The 24,583-nt window shown below is 41.4% G+C and overlaps 1 protein-coding gene across 2 annotated transcripts in view; it reads left to right on the top strand.

Moving 5' to 3' along the window:
- Nucleotides 1–24,583, top strand: part of MEF2A (myocyte enhancer factor 2A) — a 126,241-nt gene that overhangs the window by 50,360 nt on the left and 51,298 nt on the right. For both annotated transcript variants that reach the window (XM_084817385.1, XM_084817384.1), the window contains exon 3: nucleotides 9,041–9,244. In XM_084817385.1, the coding sequence (XP_084673511.1) occupies nucleotides 9,041–9,244 (204 nt within the window). The remainder of the gene's footprint in view (nucleotides 1–9,040; nucleotides 9,245–24,583) is intronic.

Raw genomic sequence — 24,583 nt, 5'->3', positions numbered from 1 at the left:
AAAACATGGAATAGATTTTGGGAAAGGGCTTGTTCTGTAGTTCTTAATGGCATTGGGTTCACTTCCTTTTCTGGGAATACTGTAGATCTGATTGGTGACCTGCGGGATGGGAAATGTCTGGCTGGCACCATTTTCAATCTCTGGTGGTGTTCAGTGTTATTTTAGTTTCTCTTCCTCTCCATGTGGAAAGATGCTGCTCACACACAGTCCGTTTTGCTTCCTTCTGCCAGCAGCATTCTCCACCTTTGTAGTCCTAGCATCCACCCCTCACCCTGAGAATATATTCCTTCCAAATACCTCTCAGTCAACTAGCTACTGCCACTTCATTCCAATTGCAGGCAGATTAAAAAAAAAAAAAAGAACAACCATAAGGTTTGTTGTGTAAATTGACTGACTTCATGGGAGAAGGCAGAGAGCAATTTCAATTCTCCCTTTTACCTCACTGTTGTTAAATCCTTTCTCCTTTCTCTAGACCCACTTGCAACTGGCTTCTCTCACTTCCCCTTTCCACACTAGGAAAAAAAAGGCTGAATAAGATAAGCAACAAAAAACAAAGAGAAAGACTAGGTTGTGAAGAGGAGCTGCAGCTGGGAAGGAAAAAAATCTGGAGTGGATTTCTTCGAGAGGGAAAGATTGTGCCCCTGAGACTTTTTAGCACTGATTTTGAAAACAGATGCTTGCTGTGCTGGCGCTTGCCAGGGGAGTGGTGGCAACGTTTAATGTTTAGAAAGAGACTTGCAGGGACTTGGGTGTATGGGGGAACAATGCCAAGTACCACTTTGGATTGAGAGGTTTGTAATACTTAGGACTTAAAGAACTTAAGTTGATTTCATTAATCCATTGATAAATTAATTATGCATACATTTGTATATGGTTAAATAGTTTTGAAGAAAAGACATGATTTTGTTAGATAGTGGATGAACATGTATCATCATTAGTGCCATCTTAGAAGGGCATTCCCTCCTTTGAGTGAAGGGGGAATTGCTTTTGTAAGTCTGTGTGTATGTATGTATATGTGTATATATTTTATTTTAAAGAAATGGCTTGCCCCATTAGTTGGGGTTGACTCTTAAGTCGATAGTGATTAAAGATTACAGCCCTTATAATGTCACTTTATTAACTTCAATATACTTGTGCTTTGCCACTCCCTAGAGAGGGACAGAAGATGGGTCCAGTGGGCATTTCTAGGCATTTAAAATTGAGTGATCATTTTATTAACATTGAGATTCAGATATCATCGTCAAATTCCACATTGGGCCCTGAAGCTGAAAATTATTGTGGCTCACTTTTAATTGACCATGAGCATATTTGACAACATGTATCACAGTATTCCTCAGACTTGTTATAATCTGACTCTAGAGATGTTTTGTTCTTAATTTTGCTTGTATAGCATGCTTTTTCAAATGTATTATTCTGTTTTCAACTGTTTTTAGTGCATTAGGGGTAGAACTGGCCATACTGCACTAAATTTCAAACTTGAGTATGGCAATCCAGGATGCAGATTCAGTATAAGATGGTTCAATGTAAAATGGATCGCTTTAGTTTAGGCAAATCTCCAGACAGCATTAGCAGAATGGTTTGACGTACACTTCATCTCATTAGGCTGAGATGAACTACTCGCCCTGAAGAATACTACACCTCAGGCCATCCTTACAAGATTTTCTTTGGGTGGCTGTCCACCTCCTACTTTGCTTATCTACATTGCTCCTTCTTCCTACCAGCTGCTAATCCTCTCTCTGCTATCTAACACCATCACCACAGCAGCCACTGCTGCTTTGTCTTCTGATCTAAAATCAGCCACTGAAAACCAGGATTTACAGCTGCCATTACTTTGCACATACCTCTTTCTGCCTTCAAAAAGCCAAAAGAGAGAGGAGTAGGACTTGCCATTGCCATAGCTGTGTGCTGTGTTTCCATGGTACAGTGCAGCTTGTTGTCTTCCTGCTCATCTTCAAGCTGGAAGCAGCAAGAGAGCCAGGGCTGGTACTTTGCATTGCTTCAGAGGTGGCATTCTAGTGGCTGCCAGTTCCAGCTTTAAATAGCCAGGACAGGCTCGCATTATGGGGTAGCACAAAGCTTACTTATCCATGACTGCAGTTTTCAGTGTGCCATATAATAATTTGTTGGAGAGTGTGTGTATCTGTGCAGGCCAATGAGGGATTTGAATGGCCATGTTGTTTACATGATGATTTTAATTAATGCATGGTAGCCAAGTTGATTATAGCTTCTTATCTTGTGGTGAGAAGTCACTGGATAAGACTCCATTCTCTAAGAGAGAAAGCGGGTGATTGGGGGGTGGGGAGTTCCCACATGAGGTGCTTTTCACCATGTGAATAGGTTGTAATCTTGCCACCATGGAGGGTCTTTTTTCCTCTTCTGTGAGACTTAGGTTAGGGTGAGTTACCATGTGCTTGGAAGTTCCAAATGACCACTGAGTGTGACAGTCATTACACAAACCACACCATTATCTGAATCTGGTTTTAGGGAGCTGACATCCTGTGAGGATAAAATAGAGATCCTTATACATCACCTTGAGTTCTTTGGATGAAAAAAAATAAGCTGACTTGTGATGGTGAACAATATTTGGGCATAGAAATGGAGAATACATTTTTGCAAATATTCTAGTCTGCTCGGGGATGCAAGGGAGGAACGAGGAGTGGAAGACAATTATTGTGGAAATGCCAAACTTCTCAACTGACAGTATTATACTTAGGATTTTGTTTACAGCCAGACTAGACAGTATGTGGGAGATGTGCAAACAATTCCCTGTTTTTACTGAAAAGCAGCACTGGAGTCTGTAATTACTTTTTTTTTCTTTACAGTTTTGAAATTTCTCATTCCCTGCCTCTTACTATTTATGGGGGAAAGAATAGTGGGTCCCCATATCTCTTCCTCTTTGAGTAAAAAAGCTGCTTAGGAAGGACAGTTTTGAGCAGACAGAGGGACAGGAGGAGAAAGGGTTTAACGACCCCTCTGCTCTTTTGCTGAAACTGGCAGCTTGCTGTAGCTGCTTTTCAGTTTAAAAAAATGAGACAGAGGGAGGCTGTTTACATCTCTTCCCTGCATCTTGTAATCTGGCCCTTAAACATAGTAGTAGTTGTTCTCTTTGATTTGATTTCCTTTTGCTGTCACTGAGGGCAGGTGTTAGACGAATGTTGCATTTCTTTCCTTTTTCACTGTTAAAAATGTCCTGATTCAAGCTCTTTACCTAAGTGCCATTTTAGTATTTGCATAAATGTGGTCTGCCTAAATAAGCTACTTTTATTTACATTTATATACTTTTTCCATGCTCACAGCAGCTTTACATACAAATATAAACTAACGGTTTTGAAAAAAGCATCCCCCCCCCCCCCCGGTGTGTGTGTTTGCGTCAGTCTTGGTAATATACAGCAAATGAATAATAGCAACTGGTTTTTGCTTTGGATTGCTTCATCATTTGGAGGCCTAATGCATGCATCCTAATGGAAAAACCAATTCCATCTGTCCTTAGAGTAGTGCTACTGGTGCATTGACCTAATTGTGAAGTTCATTATCTGAATCGCACAAAATTGTTGAACTGAGAACAATAACCAAATCATAACTCTTCTGATCAATGCTTATTTAACTTCCAGCATCTCTTGGTGTTGGAAGATGTCTCATTTTCACATTTGGATTCACAGCAACAATTCTGTGAAATGAATGAAAACTTTTCAGTTACTTCAAAACTATGTTGGTGACTTAAGAATAATATTGATACCAAAATATTTCAGTAAGATATTAACAGGTCTTCAGACTGTTAGCAGAGCATTATCATTGGCTTAGACTATGTATGGAGAACTGATCTTTGCTGGAGGCAGATGGACAGATAGAATGTCTCTCTTAGAATCCATCTTTGGAGCTGGATTCATCTAATTCATCTTGGTCATTTCTATGAGCTTCCTAAACTATGCAAATAAATTCCTGAATAGTACTTGGTAGATTGGAATTGCTTTAGCTCTGTCTTTGGCATGTCTGAACATTATTTTTCTAGCTACAGTATCTGGTAGACAAGACTCCCCATCCTGTGCAATCTTCCATAGAAGAATCTCATCCAGGAATGTGTTCCTAATAGGGCTGTGTGAATTTCCTTTCTGAACATATGCCAGATTTGTGCATATCCGTGCACTTCATTTTACTCTTGGTCCCACTTCTTACATGTTTGGCCAATGTCCCAGAAGGAAGTAAGAATGAGGACATGGGTGGCTTCAGATAAAGAACCACTTTATAATTCTTTGGTTCATGCTTCTGCAATAGAAATTCTGTAGTCCTTTGGGACCAGCTTGGTTTTGTCTGTCTCAGAGCAGTTTCACACGCTTGTTTTTACAATGTAATTGGGAATCAGCAAACTAAAAAGGACAGGCATGGGTGAATTTAATTCAGGTGACCATCATATCTACTACTGTGGGCAAGAATCCCTTAGAAGAAATGGAGTAGCACTCATAGTCAACAAAAGGGTGGGAAAAGCTGTACTGGGGTACAATCTCAAAAACGATAGAATTATCTCATTACGAATCCAAGGCAAACCATTCAACATCACAGTAATTCAAGTCTGTGCCCCAACCACTGAGGCCAAAGAAGCTGAGGTTGATCGGTTCTATGAAGACCTACAACACCTTCTAGAACTAACACCAAAAAAGATGTCCTCTTCGTCATAGGGGATTGGGATGCTAAAGTAGGAAGTCAAGAAATCACCGGGATAACAGGCAAGCATGGCCTTGGTGTACAAAATGAAGCAGGACAAAGGCTAATAGAGTTTTGCCAAGAGTACATGCTGATCATAGCAAACACGCTTTTCCAACAGCACAAGAGGCGACTCTACACATGGACATCACCAGATGGTCAATATCGAAATCAGATTGATTATGTCCTTTGCAGCCAAAGACGGAGAAGCTCTATACTGTCAGTCAAAACAAGTCCTGGAGCTGACTGTGGCTCAGATTATGGGCTTCTTATTGCAAAATTTCGGCTTAAATTGAAGAACGTAGGGACAACCACTAAACCATTCAGGTATGACCTAAATCATTTGTTGTTTATTTGGTCAGTCGCTTCCGACTCTTCGTGACTTCATGGACCAGCCCACGCCAGAGCTTTCTGTCGCCTGTCGCCACCCCCAGCTCCCCCAAGGTCGAATCCGTCACCTCCAAAATATCACCTTGCCCTTGGTTAGCCCCTCTTCCTTTTGCCTTCCTCTTTCCCTAGCATCAGCATCTTCTCCAGGGTATCCTGTCTTCTCATGATGTGGCCAAAGTACTTCAGTTCCGTCTTTAATATCCTTCCCTCAAGTGAGCAGTCTGGCTTTATTTCCTGGAGTATGGACTGGTTTGATCTTCTTGCAGTCCAAGGCACTCTCAGAATTTTCCTCCAGCACCACAGTTCAAAAGCATCTATCTTCCTTCGCTCAGCCTTCCTTATGGTCCAGCTCTCGCAGCCATAGGTTACTATGGGGAACACCATTGCTTTAACTATGCAGACCTTTGTTATCAGTGTGATGTCAGTGCGATGATGACCTAAATCATATCCCTTATGAATATACAGTGGAGGTGAGGAATAGATTTAAGGGATTAGACCTGATAGACAGAGTGCCTGAGGAACTATGGATGGAGGTCCGTGACATTGTTCAGGAGGCAGCAACTCAATCCATCCCAAAGAAAAAGAAATGCAAGAAAGCCAAGTGGCTGTCTGATGAGGCTTTACAAGTAGCTGAGGAAAGAAGGGAAGAGAAAAGCAAGGGAGAAAGGGGAAGATATATTCAACTGAATGCAGAGTTCCAGAGAATTAGCAAGGAGAGACAAGAAGGCCTTCTTAAATGAACAATGCAAAGAAATCGAGGAAAACAATAGAATGGGAAAGACTAGAGATCATTTCAAGAAAATTGGAGATCTCAAGGGAATGTTTTGTGCAAAGACAGGCATGAAAAAGGACAAAGAAGGCAGGGACCTAACAGAAGCAGATGAGATTAAGAAGAGGTGGAAAGAATACACAGAAGAACTATACAGGAAAGATCTGAATGTCCCTGATAGCCATGATAGTGCGGTCACTGAACTTGAGCCGGACATCCTTGAGAGTGAAGTCAAGTGGGCCTTAGGAAGCATTAGTAACAACAAAGCTAGTGGAGATGACAGTATTCCAGCTGAGCTATTTAAAATCCTAAAAGATGTTTCTGTTAAAGTGCGGCACTCAATATGCCAGCAACTTTGGAACACTCAACAGTGGCCACAAGACTGGAAAAGGTCAGTTTACATTCCAATTCCAAAGAAGGGCAATGCCAAAGTGTGTTCAAACTACCGCACAATTGCGCTCATTTCACATGCCAGCAAGGTGATGCTCAAAATTCTACAAGCTAGGCTTCAGCAGCATGTGAACCGAGAACTACCCAAAGTACAAGCTGGGTTTCGAAGAGGCAGAGGAACTAGAGATCAAATCGCCAACTTTCGCTGGATCATGGAGAAAGCAAGAGAAGTCCAGAAAAACGTCTATTTCTGCTTCATTGACTATGCTAAAGCCTTTGATTGTGTGGATCACAACAAACTCTGGCAAATTCTTAAAGAGATGGGAGTACCAGACCACCTTACCTGTCTCCTGAGAAACCTGTATGAGGGTCAAGAAGCAACAGTGAGAACCAGACATGAAACAACCGATTGGTTCAAAATTGGGAAAGGAGTACGACAAGGCTGTATATTGTTGCCCTGCTTATTTAATTTATATGCAGAGTACATCATGAGAAACGCCAGGTTGGATGAATGACAGGTTGGAATTAAGATTGCTGGGAGAATTATCAACAACCTCAGATATGCAGACGATACCACCCTAATGGCAGAAAGCGAAGAGGATCTCAAGAGCCTCTTGTTGAGGGTGAAAGAGGAGAGTGCAAAAGCTGGTTTGAAACTCAACATTAAAAAAACTAAGATCATGGCATCTGTCCCCATCACTTCCTGGCATATAGAAGGGGAAGAAATGGAAGCAGTGACAGATTTTACTTTCTTGGGCTCCAAGATCACCGCAGATGGTGACTGTAGCCATGAAATTAAAAGACGCTTGCTCCTTGGGAGGAAAGCTATGGCACACCTAGACAGCATACTAAGAAGCAGAGACATCACCTTGCCGACAAAGGTCCATCTAATCAAAGCTATGGTTTTCCCAGTAGTAACGTATGGCTGTGAGAGCTGGACTATAAGGAAGGCTGAGCACTGAAGAATGGATGCTTTCGAACTGTGGTGCTGGAGAAGACTCTTCCGAGTCCCCTGGACTGCAAGGAGGTCAGATCAGTCCATCCTAAAGGAAATCAACCCTGAGTGCTCATTGGAAGGACAGATCCTGAAGCTGAAGCTCAAATATTTCAGCCACCTAATGCGAAGAGAAAATTCCCTGGAAAAGACCCTGATGCTGGGAAAGATTGAAAGCAAAAGGAGAAGGGGACAGCAGAGGATGAGATGGCTAGATAGCATCACCGATGCAATGAATATGAACTTGAGCACACTCCGGGAGAGAGCGGAGGACAGGAAGGCCTGGCGTGCTATGGTCCACGGGGTAATGAAGAGTCGGACACGACTTAACGACTGAACAACAAAGCACTAATAATGACTGTCCTTGGTTTAAGCAATTCTCTCACTTCCTTAGATGATGGGCATCCTTCTTCGGGCAAAACAATATGCTTAAAGTAGAGTTGAAGCCATGTTCTTCCATTATTTGTTGAGCCAGTTGTCAGACTCGCTTTAGGAGATAATATGTAGGAGGAAAAGCTGTTAGTTTGCCTCTCAGATATACAGTTTTGTTTTGTAGTCTCTACAGACTTGCACAGCCAATGAATAGGTGAGACGAAATAGGTTAAAATCTACTGGGCTTCTGCCTTTCAACCAACTCTGGTGTATTCCTTTTAGCAAATACCGTTTTTTCTCCTGAGTCATACTGGCCTTGTTGCATGTCCAGTTCTGGAACTGAAAGTCTGGTTATTTATGCCAGTTTTGCTTGGCCAGTGTATTCATAGCGAGCTGAATGATTTAGGAGCTCAGGAACTCTCTGCCTGACCTGCTTATAGCATCATATTGTTGCTGAAGGCATAAGCATGGGATGCAGAGTGATGACAATGATCAGTTGGAGAGGGCATGCTGCTACTCACAGGCTAGAGAATATGCTTCATGTTTCCCCAACTTTATGTCCCAAGGTGCTTCTAGACAAAGTTTTTATTGTGCAAACAACCTACCTCATCATGGAGTTTTATGTGGGGTCCGGATGTCATCTTCCACTTGTTACCCTCCTGTGTTTTCCCATTGCTGCTTCCACCTTTTTTCTCTTTGCACAAAAAACTATTAAGGAAGACAAGACGGAATAGCTGTGTAATGTCTTTTGATTGGTAGCATTAGGTCCAGTCCATGTAAGACTGCTGGTTTCCCAAATCAGTGTTTCCTTCTCCATGTATACATGAGTGATTTAAGAAGCTATAGTCAAAACCTCAATAAGTCTTAGTGCGATTTTGTACTACTTGGATGCTAATTTTTGGGAGGATGGATGATAAACTTGGAATGTAGCCTGTATTAAATATTAAATGCATAGACCTTATGTCAGTTTGATTTGTGTTTTTAATTGTATTTTTATACCTAGTAGTAAAGGAGTGGGAATTTCCTAGAGTAAGCTGCCAGTGTGAAAGATAGTTTTCCCATTTCTGTTCTTGAATATTTAGGAATCATCCCAGGAGTGCAGGTAAGCCACTTTTGGAACAGAGCAGACTTTCAAAAGCAGTTGTAATATTATATGAAGGTATGCTGACAGAAAAAAAGGTGAAAAATCCCAAACCCTTAAGGGCACCTAAAAGAGCTCTTCGAATCCTGTTTCTCCACACTCCCCCACCCCATCACAATTAATTGCCAGAAACCCTATTTCTGAAGACACACAGTACTGAAATCTGTTATTCTCTATGTTTAAAGTTTGTTTAGTTGAAATGAGTACGCACTAACTGATAATTGATCACCTTTAAAAATATTTTGTAGGTTTTCTAAAAAGCCTCCCCCTTTTCTCTCTTGTGTAGGTGACCTTCACAAAAAGGAAGTTTGGATTAATGAAGAAAGCCTATGAACTGAGTGTGCTTTGTGACTGTGAAATAGCACTCATCATTTTTAACAGTTCTAACAAACTCTTTCAGTATGCCAGCACGGATATGGACAAAGTTCTACTCAAATATACTGAGTACAACGAACCCCATGAGAGCAGAACCAACTCGGATATTGTTGAGGTAACAGATTGTAACAATTGTAACAATTAATGAATCTTACATTTAGTTCTGGAAAAGCCAACCATATCTTTCTGGACATTAACTTCAGTAGTGAAAATTAATGGTATTTATTTCAAAGTATACATTGCCTTATTCAGTATGCTTGAAATGGGTATCAAGTGGTGGGAGCTGTCCCTGAAGGAACCTTGGCCTAAGCCACATAGAGCATGGCTGAGATGTAGGTTTAGCTGATAAAATAAAATGTGACTGAAAGCTTATGTTTTCTGTAGCGATACAATTTGTGTAGGAGAGGTTTCCTAATGGTACTTTAACTTATGAAAAAGAGTACAGATTTCCTATTGCTATAAAATTGAACTTTGATTTATGACTGAACTTAACTTCAGGAATGGAGATATATAAGGAAAGTAGTCAAATGTGACATGTGTAGTTCAGCTGTAACGCCATCAGGTACCAGGGTAGTTGTGCTTGGTAGCCTGCTCTTACAGTAGCTTCGTTCTTGCTGAGTAATGCTGAATATGACATGTTGACCTAGACCTACACGGGCATTCTATACTTGTCAAATTTGTTTTTGACAAATATGGCTGTACATCCTACCTAATGTTCATTTTATTTCTGGGGCCTTTAAAACATGTGTATTGCAGGTTTATGTTAGCAGTATTTATATATCTAAAGATAATGAAGATAACACACAGCATTTCATACTCAAGTGTATGGCTTGGGAAGATATTCTCACTATTCCCTTTAGAAAATAGGAACCCTGCAACATCTTGAACTAACATCCTTCTGCAAATATGAGATGAGGTTAGCACTGGACTTTAGGTATTATTGATTCAGATTAATTTAGTCCCCCAGTGTAGAATAATTGTAAAGCAAGTATAAAACCTGTATATGCATCTTCAAATGTGATCTTCTAAACCCATTTTAACATATGGTCTTGCTTTTCCCCATACATTGTTTTATAACAAGTCAAGTCTAAAGGCAGCCTTCAGTATAATCAGCATCATCTTCCAACTTGTCAGTTCTACCAATTGCCTTTTGTAGTATTGAACCATACTATTCTGCTGAAACTAACTTCAGTGAGAGATGGCTCATAGTCTTACGAATTTATTTCCTGTAGTTTGTGTATCTGTTCTGACTAGTATGTGCTCTTTTGCATTTAAAGAAAGTATACAATACTTTGGGATTTTCATAGTTCTCTACTCAGTTATGCCTTGGCTTATAGCATTGTTTCTGGTTGAGCAGGATGCTTGTCTTAAATTAAGGCCCAATTTATTAATTGTGTAGGGGGTCAACAAATTTTGATTGGCCCCAAGGGGCAGAGGCAAGCCCATGCGCCTTTGCCTTCCCCCTCCAGCTCTAAGCTAGAGACAGGAGGTAGAGGGTTGTTATGGCTCCTCCACTTGTGCCCAGCAGGTGCAGAGCCCAAACTTTGGAGATGAGGTCATTTCCTCTCCTTTGTAGCTCCAGGGTTCAATGGAAGCCTCAGGCTCACCTTGTTTGCCTGAGACTGGTTCCCCCTGTGCCATGATGAAGCAGGCGAGTAAAACTGTTGAACCTTGGTACTGTTTAAAGAGTATCCTAAGTCACAATTTAACAGCCAGAGACACTTTAAGGCCACAGTTCCTGCTTTCATAGTCAGCTGATCCATGCAAGCAAGCTGTTCTTGCCATGCGGCAAATAGAGCAAAACTATTACTCTAATAAATCCAGTTCCTAACAGTAAAATTGATTACTTTTTATAATTACTAATCACACTTAAAAATAAATCATCATTTGTTCTCTTAAATTGAATGCCCTACTTGTGCAACTGGAATCTATTGTGTTTGTTCAGGCCATGAAAATTATTGTACAGCTCTGGGTGGTGTCTAGGCAAGTAACAAATAGTTTTTCAGGTGAGGATGGGTGGGACAGCTCTTAGCCAACATTCTGAATAATTGCTCATCTGCAGGTATTTCTTCTTTATTTAGTTGGCAAATATTTTTTGGAACTATAAATGCATTTGAAGTTAAACAGAGATGGCCAACTTTTTGGTTAAGGATCTTTTCTGTATCCTAGAGTTTCTGTACATGTAAACATCTTTCCCATGTTATCCTTTTAACCAAGAAAATATAGCTATTACCTGAATCCATACTAATTTAAAGTTCAGCAGTGATCTCTCCTCCTAAATTAGGTCACCTAATGTACTGATTTGTAAGTCATACAGTAACTCATTCAGCAGTTCGTACATTGTTTCCATCTGTGTCTTTCTCTATCGCCCACTAAAATATAAATCAGAAGGTTTAGAGTTGGAGTGGAATGTATTTACTGTAAGTAAACATGTAAAAACCTTAACACATTTCTCATTCGTTTGTGTTCATTATTTGTAAAATCAAGTTTAATCTAGTATGGTAGTAGTATTTAAATTCCATTTAAAATGGAAAAGGGTGAAACATGAGGCCAGAAGTGTGTGTCTTCATTTGGATGTAGAACCTCTTTAAATTTATTACAGTCAGTTTGCTACTGTGCTGCTTCTAGAATATTGCTGAATACATTTCCCAAAGACTTGTAAGTTGAAAGTTCTCCTTGATGTTTTTTTTTTTTTTTTAGAACTTAATGCATGTGTGTGGTAAGCAGTTGGCATGGCTTCTGTGGCTGTTCCAACAAATTATAGTGAGTGGATGAAAACAGAAGTAAATTGCAACACTTCATTGACCTTCAGCAAACCTTATTTTATGTAATTGTATAGTTATATTTCACAGCTTGTGGCATTGTGCCAGGAGCAGGAGCAAACCTGGGTCTGGTACAGTGGTAACCTTCAATATTCTGACATGAAGGACTCCATACAGTACAGTAGGTCATACATAGGTTTTGGGGGCACTGGCAGTTTTGGATTTGGCACAGAAGTCAGTGTTCTGAGTAGTCCTGCTACTCTCCATTTTAGAGATCAAAGGGTTGCAAGAAATAGAGGGAAATGGCACCATATGAGCAGAGATTTCCTAGTAATAAGGTATTAGGTAGGGGATTTCCCTGAGTGCAGGTAGAGCTGGGTGGCCCTACTCTGTTTACCAGGGTCAAGGTGGTGCTTTACCTGCCAAGATATGAAATACCATTTGTCACCGCACTTAACTCAGATTGGTAGGAGAAAGGTATGAAATATGTTGTTTGCAGTATTCAAAATGTTTTAAGGAGTTAGCAGAAATGTATAAATGAATATTTGGTCACTTGTGGTTGTGGAGAGTAAGGATTTATTCCAGGTAACAAAAGGGAAGCCTTTTTTATTAACAGGGAGAGGGTTGGTTTATTTAGATTTTTGGTATCCCACAAATAATAAACATATACATGTGTGGGCAGGCAGGTGAATAGAATATTTTCGTGGCAAGATTGAGTTAATAGGAAAGGTTCTGATTTTTGTAAATTCTTTTTGAAAATTTCTCACGTGTCTTTGCTGCCTCCTAATAATTGAGTTGGATAAGATGTGTTTAACCTACAGCATTTCAGAAGTTACTAATGCAGTGATCTCACTTTAGCACTGCTAGAATTTATTTATTTATCTACCTATTTTCTATACTTTGTACCCAGCACTTTCAGTCCCAGGGGACCACTAAGGCAACTTACAAAAAAAAAAAAATAGTTTTAATCAAAATACACCAAAGATACACTAGACAGCAGCATCACAACAGAAGAAAAAAAACATATTCAGTAGCACACCTTTTACTCATCCCCAAATGCTCCCTTAAATAGTCAGATTTTCGGTGCTCAGTAAAAAGTGAGCAGCTAATGGTCCTCCCTTGGAAGGGTGTTCCACAACTATGGCATCTCAACTGAAAATGCCCTATCCCTTATGCCCACCCCACTCACTTCCAAAATCATGGAGCGGGGCATTAGATGTTGATGAGAGCACACAAGGAGGTACATGTGCAATGAAGTGGTTCTTCAGGTATCCTGGTCCCAAACTGTTTAGAGCTTTAAAGATTAACACCAGCACCTTGAATTGGGTCTGGAAACAAACTAGTAGCCAGTGTAACTGGAATGAAATCTGGTTTATAAATTCTGAAAAGTGAGCCCTAGTTTGAAGTCAGTCTGCTGCATTTTGGACCATCTCAAGTTTCAGAGCACTCTTCAAGGGCAGTCCCATGTAGATTGTGTTACAGTAGTCCAACTTGGATGTTACCATAGCATGAATAACTGTGGCCAGGCCTGCTTTTTTCAAGCGTAGATTAAGATTATCAAACTAAAGTACTACTATCTAATGTGTGCTTTCATCTTTAGTGCATCGAAGATCTTTGGAAGTTGAATGTATGGGATGATACAGGCTTGTATGATGCATTACAAGAACAATGCTATAAAACTATGTTAATAGTTTAGTTTTATTCTTGGAGAGCAGCAATATAGCTTGAAAGCTCTGAAATTGCATGTCATTCCCTCTAGTTCTGTCCTCTTCTATTAAGAGAACACTGATTCAGTACGGTTCTCTCATTAATTTAAAGTGACAGAGTTCAGGCTTTTGTCTAAAATGTGACGTACCTTCCTTGTTTGTGTTGTGTTACACTAAATGGCATCTTTGATAGCCTCCACACATGGGAGGGAGAGCATTTTTATGTCTTAAAAAAGTTAGAGTACAATGTAACCTGTTGAAAACCATGCAGACACTTAGCTACTTAGCTTTAGTGGTTATCAAGCTTCATAGGCCAAGAGTCTACCATCTGGTCTTCAGTATTTACAGGCTGCTGTCTGCTTTCCATTGAGGTTCCCAAATGTATTTATTTCCAGTATTTACATACACTGACTTTGCCGCTACCCTACCTCACAGGGTTGTTGTGAGGATAAAATGGAGAGGAGGAAAATCACGTACTCCGCCTTGGGCTCCTTGGAGGAAAAGGTGGGATATAAATGCAATAAATAAATGCATACTTTCAGTTGATATACCTGAAAGCATGGCAGGGTGATTTTTCTTTTCTTTTCTAAGCAAACAGAGCAAAGAGGAACATATGAGAAATATCTACTGAATGAGAGAACACCTAGGTGGCACTGGCCACCTTCTGTCCTGTGTGGGTGCCACCATTAGATCAACTAATGTAATACACATACTTCAGATGAGAGTATATCCTCTAGTCCTTTGGACCCTGTTGAGAAACCACTGAGAATTTATATGGCTATTGAGCTGCTTTGTCAGCATGACACAGTGGGTATTATCTTAAATAATTAGTACAAGAGGTTGATAAACTTACCCTCTCATCATGCTGCAAACGATATCAAATTTGTATTATCAAAATACAAATAAACAATAGAATTTACACTGGGTTTGAGAATAGTGAACTTTAAAAATAATAATTGTAATACTAATAGGACATGTTTGCCTTTAGATGGTGTGATGATTTGAAATAATTTGATTCCATCTTGTGTGTGTTGGTTATCTCAGATTTAGCAGGTAAGGTTCAGGGAGAAAAATGGCAAAGAATATTGACATGCAAGCTTATGTAGTTTATCACATGATTTAATGAATACGTTACACTTAAGAATAGTTACACCATCTGCATTATTTGTAAATATCGGTCCTGATCCAGAGAGAAACTTTCACAACCCCTGTACTCCTAGTAGCCAGAGATAAGTGAAGTTGTGGTGAACATTTTGCACCTGTATAAGATGGAGGAATGTGCATTCTCATGCACAGATTTCACTGCAGATGAGGATTGCTCTCCATGCTATTATCCATATGCACATCCTGCATGTGGTTCCAAATTCAGCAAGGAAATTCACACATGTGGACATTCATCTCTGCATGTGGGACACCTATGCTGTATTAGGGCAAATGTGTTTTATCTTGTTTGATTGGAAAAGTTGGCCATCTTATTTATCAGAGGCAGTATATCTATGTACACCAGTAGCTGGGGAACTTGGGCAGGAGGGTGCTGTTGCACTCATGTCCTGCTTGTGGGTTTCCTGTCGACAGCTCCTTGGCCACTGTGTGAACAGAATGCTGGACTAGGTGGGCCCTTGGTCTGATCCATGCTTTCTTCACATGGAGCTTTTATCCTGCGATCGAGATTGCTCCTTCACGGAAGTTTGCGGGCTTTTTACATGATGCCATGAACCTCCAAGGTGTCTCCTGCACTAAATGCCCTTTGTTCCATTTTTAAATAGATCACAGATAATGAGCTATCAAAGTACCCCCTTGTTTTCTGCTTCAGTTTCCTCTGTGAAAAGAGGAAAAGTGGCAAGAAGAGGAGCAAGATCAATGAAAGATAATGGAAGACTCAGATACAGGGGTGGGGGGGGGAAGCAGATTAAAAAGGGAGTTGTTGTGATCCTGCATTTAAAATGGAAGCAGAAAGCTTTTAAAGATTAAAATTGCAGGATTTTAGGCTGGTGTAGAGATGCCCCCAGCATGGCTCTTCTTATGTTGTTATTTATTTATTTGTAGTATTTCTATACTTCCTTTCTAGACCAATCAAAGAGGTTTACAAAAGGTCCATCACATTAAAAAAATGAATAAACACACAGTAAAACAGTAAAAACAAGATTAAAAACCCTAAAAACAATTTTAAATGCCAAGTTAAAAAGATGTGTCTTGATACCCTTCTTGAACTCAGAGGGAGTAGGGCATCCTAATGTGTTCATCCCCTTTTTAAGAAATCAGAATTATTATTGAAGTAACATCTTCATTGCCATTCCTTAGATGGTACAGAAATCTGTTTTGTGAGTGTACAACTTTAGGATACAGTGTTCAGGGCTAATTTTACAGAACCATGAAGAACCACCGGCAGAGGTGCACCATAACATACCTCTGTGAACCAGATGATGGTGTACCTGGGGGACATGGGCTAGACTCCAGAGAACTTCAACAGGGATGTTGATTACCTTAGCTTCTGGATGTGCTGTTGCTCTTGTTTAACATACCTTGTTTTTATCACTTACTACAGGCGCAAATGAAATGACAACCTTCCAACAGTTTTTATGCATTTCCTATATTTTGAGAATACATGAATGAACTTCTATGCTCTTCTATACATTAGGCTGACATTCTCTAAAATGTACATGAATTATATAGAAATCTTTAGCTTTTCATTTGTTTTGATGGCTCAAGTGCCCCTTTTAAAGGGCAGCCTCTTCAGCATCTAGGGCAGGGGTGAAGAAGCTTTTTCAGGCCAAGGAGTGCATTCCCTTGTGGCTAACCTTCCAAGAGGTGTATTTCAGTAGTAGATGGGGTCAAAGCAAAAATGAGTGTGGCCCCATCCATGCATACAACCCCCTCCCCACTCATGGGTTTCCCTAGCCTAATTGCCATATTTTTTCCTAAGCCTGTTTGCCATATTTGCATGGGTGGTGCTGGTGTCACAGTGTTTGGGAAGAGAAGGGTTAACTGTTTGCTCTTCCCACACCCATGATTGGGGACCCCTTCCACAGCAATAGCCTCATGGGGGCCTGGATTTTCAGAGGGGTTGAAATGCACGATGTCAGGGTTGCCTTTGAGCACAGGGAGTGGCAGAGTAGTTCAGATTCTGAAGAAGAACTGCAAGAGATGGGGGAGGAAGTTTCCCAGCCTTGTCCAGACATGGCTAGGTACACTCCTCAGGTTTCAAAGATACAGCTGGATGGAAAGGGGCCCCCTTCACCCCCCCCCATGAGAGATAGCGAACAGGGAGAGGCGGGGCTTGGAGAGCCTGAATTCTTAGACACCAGGCGCAGACGCAGAGCAAAGAGAGAGATGGCCGGGGGAGCGTAGACGGTCTGCCCGATTGGCTCGGCATGAACAGCTGCACCTAGAGGCCTCACAAGAGAGAGGGAGATCCCCCCCATCCCCTTGAGCCTGCTTTTCTTCAAACGGTGGGCAACTTTCATAGCTAGCTTTTGAACCCCGTGAAAGGCATTTCTTTTGTAGACTGAGAGTCACTTAGAATTTGCATCTGTATGACCCATTGAAGTAATGCATTAAAAGCCGTAGACTGAAGCCTCTTGTCTGTGTTTGATTTGGCATTTGAACTTCAGCAGGGGCAAAAGGAAACCTGACACACAGGGAAGATAGAGCTATCCCTTCCCTCCCGGTGGTGCTCCCCCATGTGGAATTAGATTAAAAACAGCTTCCATTGGCACCAGTGGAAACTTTTTAAAACTAGCTTAATTGGTGGCATGGGGGAGGGGACTGGGCACCCCACAGGCTGCATCTGGCCCATGGCCAGAGGTTCCACATCTGTGAACAAGGGCCTGGTTACCCAGTGGGCCTGAGGATTATTATTTCTGACTGACTTGTCTTGCAGGTAACCGGAGCTCTCATTTGCCACACGTGACAGCTATTTGGAGTCTCTAATTGGCTGAAAGTGGCCGCCATTAGAGTGTTAAATTATTTGTTTTTTTGACATCCCGTGAGCATTACCTGCCCATGCTCAATTGGACCTTCTGTTTTGAAACACAGTTAACCCTGAGTTTGCATGCTATTCAGCAAGAGAACCATTGTACAATCTGTACAGAGCTCTACCTTTCTATGAACGTTCTGAAGGATGTCCTATTCATAGTCTGTTTTTATGCTTAGAAGGGAAGATACGTCTTGATTAAATGATTAATAGTTCAATATATTTCCTTGCAAGTGCTGCATAAATAAGAACTTTCAGAACTTCTAGGTCTCTTCCAGGTCCAGAGGTTGATGATCAGCCAATCAGATGCAACTTCCTCTGTCTATCCCAGTAATATAAATTAATAAGGCAGAAGTGAGAATGTACATTTAATGAATTTATTTGCCACATCTCAAAGAGCCATAATGGCATGGTAGTTTGTACTGAGTCCTATATGCAACTGTAATAACTAAGTGACTTCTCAGTTTGTCATGCAAAGCTGCTGTGGTTTGCCTTTGGAATGTGCTGGCACAGGTGGGTGGGGGCTTGTCTAGAAGTCTTCATACAAATGGGGATTTTTTGGTAGTAGAGTGAGTGATTTTAGTGGCATAGCTCATTGGTGGTCTTGAAAGAACAGATACATCTAGAAACACTTCTTGGTCAGTTACTGCCATTCTGAATTACCTGCGATGTGACAGATGGAGAATTTCCTGAAGCACAATAGTTTAAAAATAGGAACTGCTTCAGGGTGATGAAGATCTAGTATTTGCTTCTAAAGTTGCATGTTGGGACATAACCCTATTTTAATTTGCTTGCCTCCAGAAAAAAATGGAAGGTGCAGGGTTTTCCACTTGTCCTCAAAAGAAACTGGTTCTACAGAGTTAAAAGTGTTCTGATTCTGACATTGAAACCAACTGTTGGGTTTTCTGTGGCCAGGCTCCAAAGACCTACTTCAGATGTGCCTTGCCCCTAGGGGCTTGGGTACACCAACTGTTTTTATACTTCTGAACAGTGAATCTCTAATGAAGCCCATGTTGCAAACTGCTTTTGAAACTCCCCTAGGACTCCTCATTCCGAACAGCCAAGTTATCCCAGTGTTCAAAAGAGAAGGGGAAGACAATTGTATGAATCTGATAGAAATGTGTAGCAGATACTTTACAAGAACAAAATCGAGCATTGTGCTGACTTGATATAGGAGAAGGTTGGGCATGAGAGTCTGTTTCCATTTGAAACCGAATGTTTTTTCTTAAATTACTCTGTTCAGTTCACACAACACATTAGGATGTATTATTAAATTATTTGTCTGTGTGTGCACAAAAAGTAGCATGAACACACATTAGCAAAAGCACGGCTCAAACCTGGTCATGGCTCCACGTTAAGCCAGCTCTCCAGGGAGCTTTGAGCTGCTTGCATATAGTTCCCAGCTTGCTTTAGTCTCTCATACGTGTGAGAGACTATAAACCTAGTCAGATTGCTTAGCTTCAGCAGCAGAACTGCATCATGTGCCTTCAAACCCTTTTCTCAGCTGATTATTAAGCAAAATCATGGTTTTCTTGATTACTCTCTGTTGTTGTTGTTCAGTCGTGTCCAACTCTTCGTGAGCCCATGGTCCATAGCATGCCAGGCCTTCCTGTCCTGCGCTGTCTCCCAGAGTGTGCTCAAGTCCATATTCATTGCATCGGTGATGCTATCTAGCCATCTCATCCTCTGCCGTCCCCTTCTCCTTTTGCCTTCAATCTTTCCCAGCATCAGGGTCTTTTCCAGGGAGTTTTCTCTTCGCATTAGGTGGCCAGAATATTTGAGCTTCAGCTTCAGTATCTGTCCTTCTAAGGAGCAGTCAGGGTTGATTTCCTTTAGGATTGACTGATCTGACCTCCTTGCAGTCCAGGGGACTCGTAAGAGTCTTCTCCAGCACCACAGTTTGAAGGCATCGATTCTTCAGCGCTCAGCCTTCCTTATAGTCCCGTTCTCACAGCCATACACAGAGCCATCTCACAGCCATCTCACAGAGAGCCAGTGTGGTGTAGTGGCAAGAGTGTTGGACCAGGAGCTCTAGTCCCCACTCGGCCATGGAAGCTCACTGGGTGACTTTGGGCCAGTCACAGACTCTCAGCCCAACCCACCTCACAGGGTTGTTGTTGTGAGGATAAAATGGAGAGGAGGAGGACAATGTAAGCCACCTTGGGTTCCTTGCAAGAGGAAAAAGGGCAGGGTATAAATACAATCAATCAATCGATCAATCAATCATACGTTGCTACTGGGAAAAACATAGTTTTGATTATATGAACCTTTGTCGGCAAGGTGATGTCTCTGCTTCTTACTGTGCTGTCTAGGTTTGCCATAGCTTTCCTCCCAAGGAGCAAGCGTCTTTTAATTTCATGGCTACGGTCACTGTCTGCGGTGATCTTGGAGCCCAAGAAAATAAAATCTGTCACTGCTTCCATTTCTTCCCCTTCTATATGCCAGGAAGTGATGGGGCCAGATGCCATGATCTTAGTTTTTTTAATGTTGAGTTTCAAACCAGCTTTTGCACTCTCCTCTTTCACCCTCAACAAGAGGCTCTTTAGATCCTCTTTGCTTTCTACCATTAGGGTGGTATCGTCTGCGTATCTGAGGTTGTTGATAATTCTCCCGGCAATCTTAATTCCAACCTGTGATTCATCTAGCCCGGCGTTTCTCATGATGTACTCTGCATATAAATTAAATAAGCAGGGCAACAATATACAGCCTTGTCGTACTCCTTTCCCAATTTTGAACCAATTGGTTGTTCCATGTCCGGTTCTTGCTGTTGCTTCTTGACTCTTGTACAGGTTTCTCAGGAGACAGGTAAGGTGGTCTGGTACTCCCATCTCTTTAAGAATTTGCCAGTGATCCACACAATTAAAGGCTTTAGCGTAGTCAATGAAGCAGAAATAGACATTTTTCTGGACTTCTCTTGCTTTCTCCATGATCCAGCGAATGTTGGCGATTTGATCTCTAGTTCCTCTGCCTCTTCGAAACCCAGCTTGTACTTTGGGTAGTTCTCGGTTCACATGCTGCTGAAGCCTAGCTTGTAGAATTTTGAGCATCACCTTGCTGGCATGTGAAATGAGCGCAATTGTGCGGTAGTTTGAACACTCTTTGGCGTTGCCCTTCTTTGGAATTGGAATGTAAACTGACCTTTTCCAGTCTTGTGGCCATTGTTGAGTGTTCCAAATTTGTTGGCATATTGAGTGCCGCACTTTAACAGAAACATCTTTTAGGATTTTAAATAGCTCAGCTGGAATACTGTCATCTCCGCTAGCTTTGTTGTTAGTAATGCTTCCTAAGGCCCACTTGACCTCACTCTCTAGGATGTCCGGCTCAAGTTCAGTGACCGCACTATTATGGCTCTCAGGGACATTAAGATCTTTCCTGTATAGTTCTTCTGTGTATTCTTTCCACCTCTTCTTAATCTCATCTGCTTCTGTTAGGTCCCTGCCTTCTTTGTCCTTTATCATGCCCGTCTTTGCACAAAACGTTCCCTTGAGATCTCCAATTTTCTTGAAGAGATCTCTAGTCTTTCCCATTCTATTGTTTTCCTCGATTTCTTTGCATTGTTCATTTAAGAAGGCCTTCTTGTCTCTCCTTGCTATTCTCTGGAACTCTGCATTCAGTTGGGTATATCTTCCCCTTTCTCCCTTGCTTTTCATTTCCCTTCTTTCCTCAGCTACTTGTAAAGCCTCATCAGACAGCCACTTGGCTTTCTTGCATTTCTTTTTCTTTGGGATGGATTGAGTTGCTGCCTCCTGAACAATGTTACGGACCTCCATCCATAGTTCCACAGGCACTCTGTCTATCAGGTCTAATCCCTTAAATCTATTCCTCACCTCCACTGTATATTCATAAGGGATATGATTTAGGTCATACCTGAATGGTTTAGTGGTTTTCCCTATGTTCTTCAATTTAAGCCGAAATTTTGCAAGAAGCAGCTCATGATCTGAGCCACAGTCAGCTCCAGGTCTTGTTTTTACTGACTGTATGGAGCTTCTCCATCTTTGGCTGCAAAGGCCATAGTCAATCTGATTTCGATATTGACCATCTGGTGATGTCCATGTGTAGAGTGCTGTTGTGCTGTTGGAAAAGAGTGTTTGCTATCATCAGCGTATTCTCTTTGCAAAACTATTAGTCTTTGTCCTGCTTCATTTTGTACACCAAGGCCATGCTTGCCTGTTATCCTGGTGACTTCTTGACTTCCTACTTTAGCATTCCAATCCTCTATGATGAAGAGGATATCTTTTTTTGGTGTTAGTTCTAGAAGGTGTTGTAGGTCTTCATAGAACCGATCAACCTCAGCTTCTTCGGCATCAGTGGTTGGGGCATAGACTTGAATTACTGTGATGTTGAATGGCTTGCCTTGGATTTGTACTGAGATCATTCTATCGTTTTTGAGATTGTACCCCAGTACTGCATTGTACCTCCAGCTTACCTTGATTCATTGATCTGACATTCCAGGTTCCTAAACAATATTGTTCTTTACAGCATTGGACTTTCTTTTCATCACCAGACACATCCACAGCTGAGTGTCCTTTCGGCTTTGGCCCAGCCGCTTCACTGTTTCTGGCACTACTTGGAAATTCCCTTTGCTCTTCCCCAGTAGTATATTGGACACCTTCCGACCTGAGGGGCTCATCTTCCGGCATCATCTCTTTTAGCCTTGTGATCCGTTCCATGGGGTTTTCTTGGCAAGAATACTGGAGTGGGTTGCCATTGCCTTCTCCAGTGGACCACATTTTGTCAGAACTCTCCACCATGACCTGTCCGTCTTTCGTGGCCCTGTATGTCATAGCTTATGGCTTCACTGAGTTATGCAAGCCCCTTCGCCACAACAAGGCAGTGATCCATGAAGGAGTTAATCTCTGTAGTAGACATAAAAGATTGGTCGGGATACCCATTTTTACTCAACTGTTCTTTGCTCTTATGTGCAATTAAAGCAGAACTTTTTCATATGGCAGAAACCTCTCCTGTCTTACATTATTCTTTTGCTCAGAACATCCATGCAAATTATACCCCTAAGGGGGAATTTTGAATACCAAACATTTCTCATAATTACCAGTTACTTTAACAATTTAATACAATTTAATATCTTAATAAGTAATTGATCATTCTATTCTGCTAGGTACCATAATTAGCCCACTCTTAGCCATGTTCATGACAGGGAGTCTCACTTATTTTAGTGATGTGTGAATAAGTGTGCTTAGGCAGGATTGCAGCCTTAGAGTTATTATGTTCAGCTTGTAAGGGCATTATGACAAAACATCCTGCTATGGCTGGGTCAGGCTCAGGCCATGGGGCAAATCCGTTCAGCAAAGTCAGAAGGCAGGCAGAAATCAGAAGTACAGTATTACCAGTCAAGAAGAAGAGTTGTCCAAAAGCAGGTCTGAGGCAGAGCCAGTCAAGCACTTGCAAGCAGTCTAAATCAAGCACAATCCAAAGAACAGGATCTTATCAGGAGTTCAGGGGTCAGCAGCATGAGAGATCAGTCCAAAGAAGAGGCAAGGTCAGGAAAACCAGGTTGCAAATGAATGGGAACTGAATTACAGGTGGCGTTCCAGCAAACAGCAGGTCTCAATTGAGCGTTTATATAGTTAAGTTTCCCACTTCACACCCATGTACATTTGCAAGGTATTAGTACTGACTTCAGAGACTTCCTCCTTTCAAGGAGATTCTTGCTCTTGAGCGGACCTTTACTGTCGTGGAGCCTGGTTGCTGCAGGTCTTTAGGCACACATTTTGCCTCTGAGTGGCAGCCTGTGCCTCCACCTTCTGGCACCAGCATGTCTAGGCACTGAGTGGATGCTCAGCAGCCTCCTCTGACTCCACAGGTGAGGTATATCCCCCAGGGGCCCCATTGGGGGTTCCTCAGGGTCCACCAAGAGCCCAGTATAGCTTCTCTACAGCTGCTGGATGTTCCTGGCATATCACTAGAGTCAGGGGGTCCCACAGGGTCTTTAGGCTCTGCAGTGTCAGTGTTTATCTCAGGAGTCATCCTGTCCCAGGTCTGGGTTAGACATGACACAAAATAAGGCATGAGATCATCTATGTTTGTGAATATTAGAAATATATTAACATTGGACGACCCTAGACTTAATCCTAAATGGTGCCACCCAAGACCTAGTGCGAGATGTGAGTGTTGTTAAGCCAATTGGAAATGGTAACCATAGTGCGATCAAATTTAATGTATATTTAAGTGGGAGATTGCAGGCAAGTCCAACTCAGTCACATTTCACTTCAGAAGAGAAAACTTCTTTAAAATGACGGAACTGGTAAAAGGGAAGTTGAAAGGGGGAGTCAAGAGGGTTATATCTCTCCAAAATTCTTGGAAGTTACTTAAAACCACAATAATAGAAGCTCAGCTAGAATGTATACCACAGCCAGGAAAGGTAGGACCTAGTCCAAGATGTCATGAGTATGGTTAATGAGCAGTGTTAAGACAGCTATTAGAGAAAAGAAGGCTTCCTTCAGAAACTAGAGTCTTGCCTACATGAGAACAAAAGGGAATACAAACGTTTACAATGGAAATGAAAGCAGACGATAAGGGATGCAAAAAAGCATTTTGAGGAGCATAAGGCTAATATCAAGGCCAACAATATTTATTTATTTTTTATTTTATTAAATTTATTAATCGCCCATCTGGCTGGTCACCCAGCCACTCTGGGCGATGTACAAAGCATATAATAAAATAGTTTAAAACAATAAAATTCTACAATAAAAACGTTTTCTAAAATATCCTAACCCACCCCAAATGCCCACAACCCACAATAAAGATTCTTTAAATACATCAGAAGCAGGAAACTGGCTAGATAGGCAGTTGGATCATTGGACAACTAAGTTAAAGGAGTAAAATTATCAAGCATACAGAAGGACAAGTTCTGCTGAAAAAGGTTCAGCATGGCTTCTGCAAAGGTATGTCCTGTCTCACTAATGTGTTGACAGGGGTGATCTGGTAGACATTGTTCACTTGGACTTCCCGAAAACATTTGACAAAGTCCCTCGCCAAAGACTCTGAAGCAGACT

The sequence above is a fragment of the Heloderma suspectum genome, chromosome 11 (genome assembly GCF_057233095.1).
Source record: "Heloderma suspectum isolate Gila_16-S chromosome 11, 16-S_ref, whole genome shotgun sequence".
NCBI lineage: Eukaryota > Metazoa > Chordata > Lepidosauria > Squamata > Helodermatidae > Heloderma > Heloderma suspectum.
The sequence above is the reverse complement of the archived record's forward strand: the minus strand, read 5'-3'. Positions and strand labels throughout refer to the sequence as shown.